Raw genomic sequence first — 9,079 nt, forward strand, 5'->3', positions numbered from 1 at the left:
TGAGCAGCAGCCACCAGGGTCTCACTCATATCTCAGATCGAAGTTGTTTTATCGTCGTGGCTAGCTTCCTGTTCTTCGCACTGTTTTAATTGATGTTCCCAATCCCATAGTTTTCAAACTCCTTCTTTTAGGGTTCTTAATTCATTCACCATGGAACGCATCATCGCCTCCAAGTACAAGCTCGGCCGCAAGATCGGAAGCGGTTCCTTCGGCGAAATCTACCTAGGTCTCTCTCTCATCATTCCTCACTCTCCTGATTTTTTGTTTTTAATCTTCTGTCTTTCTGAATTGCGATTCGTGTTTCCGCAGCTACGCATGTTGATACCTTCGAGATCGTCGCCGTCAAGATCGTACGCTTCATTCCTCAGCTCAATCGTTTTATTTTTCTGAATAATTTTAGCTGCTAGACCTTTGTTTGCGTATCTGATTGTTGCGCATGGTGTTTTTTTTTTAAACGGTTGTTTCTTTGAGCTAATCGTTGTTTGTTGCAATTCTGGTTGTTAAAGTTTTGTTATTTTTTGTATTTTCATGCTGCTTAACTTTCTCTTGGTGGGATTTGGTTTGATGTTGTTGCAGGAGAACACTAAAACGAAGCATCCTCAATTGCTTTATGAGGCCAAGCTTTACAACATTCTCCAAGGAGGAAGTATGGTTTTTCTTTTTTTTTTTTGGAAATATTAAGCTATTTTCCGAGTGAGGAAGAAAAACAAAAGAATTGATTTTTGACTTTTGAGATTTTATTTTCTTAATATGTAGGTGGCATTCCTAGCATAAGATGGTCTGGTGTAGATGGGGAGGATAATGTTCTTGTGATGGATTTGCTGGGGCCTAGTCTTGAGGATCCCTTTGTGTATTGTGGAAGAAAGTTCTCATTGAAGACAGTATTGATGTTGGCTGATCAAATGGTGACCTTGCTTTGCTTTCACTTCTTTTATTTTATTTTTTAGTTATAAGGGTAACCACTTTGCCAGAAAATTAACCACTTACCTGTTTTATTTTTGTTTATTTTTTTCCAGCTGAAACGGATGAATTGTTTTAGCACTCTTTATCTGCTATACAGTTCTGCTGAAAATTTTGTCATGTGCATCACTATTATAAATCTTGTTGTGTGTTATGTGTTCTGATGCTAAGAGCGCGTTTGGTATTGACTCTTTCTTAATTTTGTTGGGATGCAGATGACTAGAATAGAATACGTGCATTCCAAAGGTTTTCTACATAGAGATATAAAGCCTGACAACTTCCTCATGGGACTTGGTCGGAAAGCAAACCAGGTAGCTACACGGTTATTGCTGCAACGCTGTTTCGCGTTACTTAGGTTTTAGCAATTGAGTGGCACTTTTGTTCTTCAGCTCTTTGTTAGTGTTAAGGCACCATGCATGCATAATGAAATTGTTCTACTTGTCAGGTTTACATAATTGATTTTGGGCTTGCAAAACGATATCGGGACTCTACAACCAATCGCCACATCCCTTACAGGTTTCTATAATTCTTCCATTGACTTGGTTCAGTCTCTTTTCCCTTCTACTTTTCAAATTTTGGTTTGATGCGAAATTGTCACTCATCTGGCTATAAGTTCGTTGTCAGAATCGAACCAATTTCTTAAGCAGCTTTCTTGAAGATTGTTTAATATTTTTGTGTGTATCTCTTTCCTTCTGCATCTCTCTTCTCATCCCTCACTGTCCCATTCAGGGAGAACAAAAACTTAACGGGGACTGCACGCTATGCAAGTTGCAATACACATCTTGGGATTGGTAAGTCTGACGTCAGAAGTTATTTTAACTGCTTCATTGCAAATAAGCTGAATTAACTTTTTCCTGTTCTATCTTACTTCTAGAGCAAAGTCGGCGGGATGATTTGGAGTCATTGGGATATGTGCTTCTCTACTTTCTCAGAGGAAGGTACAACTTTCTTCTGCTGCTGCTTCTTTTGTTACACAAGCATTTGCCTCATCTTCCTTTAGAGGGAAGCATAATGCAATGTATTAACTTCTTATTAACTTCTAAATGACCAAATATTTGTGTTTAGCCTTCCTTGGCAAGGTCTAAAGGCTGCAACAAAGAAGCAGAAGTATGACAAAATATGTGAGAAGAAAGTGTCAACCCCTATTGAGGTAAGTGGTTGAAGTTTTGAAGTGTACTGTCCACCCCTACTTTGTAATGGTTCTTATTTTCTAGTTATTTTCTATAGGTTCTTTGCAAATCTCATCCTGTAGAGTTTGCTTCATACTTCCATTACTGCCACTCTCTGACCTTCGATCAGCGACCTGACTATGGATTCTTGAAGCGCCTATTTCGGGAACAATTTGCTCGGGAAGGTGACTATTTCTTGGCCTTTGTGAATAATTTTAAATCAAACAAGTTTCCGAACAATAATGTATCTTCCTAATATTGCATGAGATAGAATCTTACAGATTATGCGGTCTTTATGCTCTCGTCACATTAATGCTTACTATTGTCCACTAATCAACACTAGCATGGTTCAAGCTGCTGCAAAATCTATGATTTTAAAAGATGCCTTTTGTGCACATATGGTCTTTCCTTGTGCAGACTTCATGTCCCAATGTAGTAAAGTTGGCACGTCTATGTTTTTCATCTCTGCTCTTAGGTTTAACTTCCTCCTGTTTCATTTGCTGGTGTATCACAGGGTATGAATTTGATTATGTGTTTGATTGGACTATTTTAAAGTACCAGCAGGCACAAAAGAATAGAGTCCAGGCTCACTCATCTGTAAGTAATTTCTCCTTTTGGGCTTTTACGCATGTACTTTTGAGTTCTCCCATATGTTTTTGGCAGTACTATATTTTGTCATGTTGCAGGTGGTCCCAGGAGCAAGCAACAGTCGTGCAACACCAATGGACGATGACAACCATCGAGGTTGATGCATCTCAAATTAGTGTTCTTCTGCATAAAAAAATATCTTGTATATTTCCTATTATACTGATCTTGAGGTTTTTTCAGGTGATGCTACAGAGCACATTAAATCAGGCAATGCCACTGGCTCTGGTGTTAAATTTCAGTTTAAGTCACCTGCTGTTAAAAATCCACTCGACAAGAACGACAAGAATGTAAGTCATCTTAGATGAAGTCTCTTGGTGCAATAATTAAGTCACAGTTCTTTGGTTACGTATTTCTCTGTTTTAAATTTATATAATAGATAAATGTGTTTAACTAGAATTATTCAATTTCTTCTATTTTTTCCCCTAGATTTTTGGCGAAGCAAATATACCCTCTACTTCCCATTCTCATGCTGGTCCCTCAAAAAGGAACTCCTTGAAGCCTGCTCCGTCCTCCGATGCTGTTAACCCTGGCCTTGGGCAAGGCAGTAAAGTTGGCCCTTCAAGTAGCTGGATTTCATCTCTGCATCGCATATCATCTGCCAAATGAACATCCAATATGGTAATTTTCTGGTTCATACTACTTTTGTTGTCTTACTTTCTATTTTCCATATTCACCACTCCTATCCTTGATCCTTGATTGTTTATATTTTGCTGTATTTCCAGCTGTGGAAGTGGTCCTGAAGAGTGCCTTCTGCGTACATGAAGTTGCAATTAATGGTGGATGGCTTGCATCGTTTGTATGCTTTTAGTCAATATTTCAAGTACTCTCTCCACGAAGACTGCAAAGGTGCTACAAGGTTGATAAATTTCATAGCTCAATTTTTGAGGTCATCGTGTGTTGCTTTTTCCCAAAGGTGACTACAAACGATTGTTTGGTTTAATATACAGACTACCAGGCTTCACACGTTTCCTGTACATAGGTTTCAAATTTGAATTTGGCACACAGCAATGTTGTGTATTCATGTTTTTTTAATGTAAAATTAATGTGTGAATGTAGCCTCATTTTCCCTTATACTTGATGATAATTATCCTGGTGCCATGATAAGTGGTGACAGTGTGATTTGCATTGATTGACAATGTTATGAATTGCAGGTGAATTCATAGTTTCTCTCTTGATGAGTTATATTTGATCTCAGCTTTCAGCCTTTTGCTGGTTGTTATTTATTTTGACTGGATTATGTTATCTATTTGTATAAGATACAAGGACCTTGTAGCTTAACTGCATATATACATGTTTTGAAGCATCCATAAATAAAATTTCTTTAGAAAAAAGGGAAAAGAAGGGGAGGGGGGCTTTTAAATATTTTATCAATTGGTGTTTGGCTTCTGTATCCTCGTCTTCACATAATCTACCTCCTAAGATGGTAAGTTGAACTTCGTGTTATTGACTAGCATATCCAAAATAATCTTAGCAAAAATATTTAGCAGAAAGATCGCTGAAAATTATGGTTTCTTAATACATATTGATGGGGTTGTTGGTGGCAACTATTTAACACCCAAAAATATGATTATGTTCTGCTATGTTGCTGAGGGATGAGGCCACTCAGTTATTGAGATCTGTATCTTGTTTTAGAATTTTTATGTTGGTCTAAAGAAGATATTTTAGGAAAAATCTTAAATGTCTAGGAAGTGTCACTTGTTAACTTTAAATAATTGCCTCTAGTTGGAAGTTTCAGAGATATGTTGCTTTTAATACCTGTGGTTTATAGTTATTTCATTCAAGCTCTTAATTCAACCATGATGCTCAGGAATCACTTCTTTACTTGTAGGTAGAACAAATATGGCGCTCAGCCAGATTAGATTGTACAATTCTTGGGATGAATGAGTTGTAATTTTGTGTAGTTCAAGGTTAGGATAAACTGCTGCCTATTTGAAGTTCCTGTGGAAAATTAATTGCAAATGAACAGCTCAATTATCGGTTCACATTTTTTCTTTTGCAGGGTTTCTTTTCTCAATCATGACTGAAGGATGAAATATAACAGTCTACTAGAATTTGTGTGATGCCACCATCAACCAGAACATATGACTCTAGACAGATTGGATTGACATAGTGCTCGGGGACTTCTCGAGCCTGAGATGTGATATGGATATTTAATTGCTATGATTCTCTCTGTAAACAGATTGCAAATTTCATTTTCAGCTAGTCTAAATGATTGGCTGATGCAGTTAGGTGCTGATTCTGGGAAGTTCTCTGCCCAGATGAAAAGATTTTCTAAGAATTGGTGCATCTGAAGGTGGTTAACTTCATGTCTAGAATTAAGTTTTGTTAAGGGCATTACTGAGAGTTGAATACGTTTCGTTTTTGAACGAAGATAAATTGTAAGTTTCATGGTTCCTTCGCTTCAATGTGATGAGTATCCATCATTCGTTGCTGACATATGCATCATATGTTGCATTATTGTGGAGCTGCAGAATTTGTTAGAATATCAGGCATTCATGGTGAATATTGAAGCCATAAACGTGTACACTATCTGAAGGTATTTTTATTCAAGCACTTTTGTAATACTGTAGTAGATACCCCAGGATCAACTAGTGTTTGGTATGAACAGAGATCATGAAGATTTCAGATTCCAGAGCACATGCTATGTCATTGGTGTTTTTAAAATACCAAGTATTGAAATGCAGTCTGAGGTGTGAAGTGAATGGAAATTGTGCTTGAAACAGAGGAGTAATTTGATTCTTGAATGGCAATTGTTGAATATCAATGACATTTGACAGTGGTAGGAATATGAGGAATCGATCACCAACCAAACCAATACCAATCTAAATTCTGAAACGAATGAATGCAAGTGGAAACGTTTACTTAGATTTGTCACGTTTTAAGTTCCAAACACGTTTAAGTTCCTTCTCTACCAAACAATGATCCAGAATCTTGGCAGCAGAGGCTAGATTTGTCATATGGTTTCGTTTAGGCTAGTTTCTGTGAAGAAAAATGGTCGAGATTTTGAAAGAATTAGTAGAAACTTGTATGTCATTTATCTAGCCAAAGTTAAATTATTTTGCACTTTTTCTTGTGTAGTTCAATATTGTCACCATCCAACCCCTTATTCAATCCTTTTGTTTTGTTTTGCTTTTATTTTTTTTCGTTTTTCCTTTTTCACTGCCTTACCGTTATCTCGAAGGGAGAAAAGGAAATAGCCGAAAACAAATGAAAGAGAAATAATAATTATACACTTAATCTACAATTATTAATTAGACTGATTGATTTTTCACTATCCTTTGATTTAAGTTGGTATCTCTTAAGTTCAAATTTAGACGTGCAAATAAAAAAGTTTAAGGCATCACATTTAGGTTATAAAAGGGAGTTGTGTGGATTTCTTTTCCAACTAATCCATGTATTTTTACTACCTGCATATTTGTTCCGGGGTAAAAGTTCCTTCTGATTTTCCGGCACCACTTGTTTGTTTGGGTCCCTATGAATGAAGCTAGGATAAAATACACAATTGATATTTTCGCATAATATTCAAGTTAATAATTTAAAAAATTATTTTTGTTCTTAAAGTTTGTCAAAAATTTTAAAAATATTTTTAAATTTTGTTCGAGAAATTTTTGATTTGTATCAAATGTACTTCTGACACTTAATCTTTTAAGAATTTTAGAACCAATTCAATAACAAATTTACAAGGATAATCTTCAATACAATTAAGACAGACATAAAGTTCTGCATTAATTCCTAGTTGTTAAGCGATTGGTCCTAAACTTCTTGAAAATTTAGCAGTTAAAAACACATTTTATGTAAGTAAAAATTTTTAGAATAAAAATAAAATAAAATTCAAAAGTATTTTTGAAATTTTTGATAAACTAGAGAGAAAAAAAATCCTCTACCTTTAATAATTTGATGGATGCTATATACTAATATACATGCGCCTAATAATATATGGGATTATTTAACTTTATTATTTATTTAACTTTTTTACTTTTTGTTAAACTTTTGTCAAATATTTCATATTTAGTGTGAGTAAAATATTTCTTGGATTAAACTTTATTATGGCATTTTGATAACAACTGCATGATTCAATAAGCAATTAGATTATTTATTAGATTGAAATAGTTATGTATAGAATACAAAAGGACTTTGATGCAAGGTATTTTTATATTTTTTAAATTGCAATAATGAAAATGATGAACTTCTTTTTCTTTTTCTTTTTTTCAAAATCACATATTTAGAACTTGTTTTTAAAGTAATTCAATTTTTATAAAACATTTAAAGCCTTAAGTCGAAAAATCTTAAAATATCTTTGATATAATATATAAAAATTAGAATTATAACTAATCACAAATCCTTCAAAACACATTTTCGAAGGTGTCGTGTCATTTTATATAAATATTTTACACCTCTAGTTCACGCAAAAAATTGCATGGACGAGCTAGAGAGATGGTGGCCGAATAAAATTTATCAAAACTTTTCAGGGTCTGAAAAATATTGAATATATCACACCGTATGATGAAGAACATTTGTTTTGAATGAGAAAAAGTAGAAACTAGAAACATATATATCAATAGAAAAAAAATAATAATAAATTATGAAGCTCAATAATTATTTCTAAAGTGTTAGCTTCATAAACACATAAGAAGGAATAGTAGACATCTTACACAAGTCACATCTCAAAATGTAAAAAATAAATAAAAGAAGAAAAAGATTAAGCTCACCAAAGGAGAAGAATTAACATTCTTAACCTCAATTAAGAACATAATTAATAAAGAGTAATCTTCTTCATGATCTTGAGGACTCTCACAACTTCAGTTAGCACAACCACTGGCTCAGTAGTCCTAACTCCAACCATTGCAGCCAATTCTTCAATTTTCTTCTTTGCTTTTCCATCAAGCAACAACTCATCCAAACTCACTTCTTCTTCTTCTTCTTCGTCTTCGTCTTCGACTGCGGCATCATAAGCACCTCCCCCACTGCATGAGTCTGTGTCTGACTTAGCACAACAAGAAGAATGTTGTTCATAGTATGGTTCATCACAAATTGGTGTGAGTGAATTGGAATTTCCCTTTTCACCCTCAGGCCTTGCATTATGTTCCATGTTGTGATTTGGATTATTGTAGAGGATGAAGGAAGAACAATAAGGGTATGAAAAATATGCTGAAGAATTATTAAATTGTTCTTGTTCTAAAAAGTCAAAGGGTTTCATCATATTCTTTGTTTTTTCTCTATAATCCATTGCTGAAGATGATGAAGGGTGGAAAAATTTTGCTCTGTATATATACACATATTTATGAATAAGAAAAAAGTCATGTTAGGTCCAAATGAAGAAAATGGACAAAGGATAAAGTAAGAAGGTAATTATGATCATGATTCAATTGGACCCTTGTTTTAGAAATTTTGGGTTTAGGCTTAATTCTATTTGAACTTTTTGCTTAATTACTACTACTATGTTAAGGTACAATAATATCTTTGCCCCACTATTGATAATACTTTTTCCCTAAAATATATATTTGACTACTGTTGATTTCAAAAGTATATGCCATGTTATTATTTTAAGGGTAAAGCATTATTTTGGTCTTAATTTTTGGGATAAATTTTAATTTAATCTATATCGTTCAAACGTCATATTTTAACTCAAAAAAAATTAAATAAATTTAATATTATTCTACCGTTAAATTTGACTCAAATAATTAGCAGAAAAACTTTTATATTAGTAATTATTGATAGGTCGATTTTACTTACATACTGAAATCAAGTATTATATTGGCTTTTAAATCATTATTCATGTCAAATCTAACTAATAACTATGGCTGCCTTTGTTTAAGGATACTAAAATTGTATTTGGCAGATAAGACATGGACAGAGATATTATATCTAAAAATATTGAATTAGTATATTTTGTATCCATGATAGGAAGGACATAGAGACACTAACAAGAACACAACTTATTTTTTATTTTTTCTTTTATTATTCTTGTTCATTTTTTATAATTATACTTTTTATTATTATATTTTTCTTCTCAAATTTTTGAATTAAAAAAATGAGAATAAATTAAATTTTCATAATTTGTTCTATTTTATTATCAAATAGAATACAAAAACACTAAATTTTGTGTCTCTGTTATTTTATCTTGTCCTATTCTCAAAAATAAATGCAATCTATGGGACAACATTAAACCATTTGAAAGTTTTTGAAACTGAAATAGGACGTTTAAAATGTTAGGAACTAAACTAAAATTTGGCCACATGTTGGAACCAAAATAGTAATAGAAAACTAATTTTTTATTAATTAATATTAGATAATTTTTTATT

The 9,079-nt window shown here is 33.3% G+C and overlaps 1 protein-coding gene across 6 annotated transcripts; it reads left to right on the forward strand.

Moving 5' to 3' along the window:
• On the forward strand, positions 1-5,521 carry LOC107644407 (casein kinase 1-like protein 3). Of its 6 annotated transcripts, none has more exons than XR_001621338.2 (17): positions 1-226; positions 310-350; positions 577-646; positions 757-905; positions 1,176-1,271; positions 1,406-1,476; positions 1,690-1,751; positions 1,835-1,898; positions 2,026-2,110; positions 2,188-2,314; positions 2,644-2,726; positions 2,816-2,873; positions 2,958-3,064; positions 3,204-3,395; positions 3,500-3,690; positions 4,606-4,684; positions 4,777-5,521. XR_001621338.2 is itself a non-coding variant. In XM_016348250.2 (15 exons), the coding sequence occupies exons 1-14, from the start codon at positions 151-153 to the stop codon at positions 3,381-3,383; spliced, it is 1,269 nt and encodes a 422-aa protein (XP_016203736.1). In that variant the 5' UTR covers positions 1-150; the 3' UTR covers positions 3,384-3,395; positions 3,500-3,971. The 6 variants fall into 6 exon arrangements, 2 of the variants coding, with proteins under 2 accessions (XP_016203736.1, XP_020958629.1); XR_002347452.1 differs by having other exon boundaries at positions 3,500-3,633; XR_001621339.2 differs by lacking the exon at positions 4,606-4,684.

This window comes from Arachis ipaensis, chromosome B05 (genome assembly GCF_000816755.2).
Source record: "Arachis ipaensis cultivar K30076 chromosome B05, Araip1.1, whole genome shotgun sequence".
NCBI lineage: Eukaryota > Viridiplantae > Streptophyta > Magnoliopsida > Fabales > Fabaceae > Arachis > Arachis ipaensis.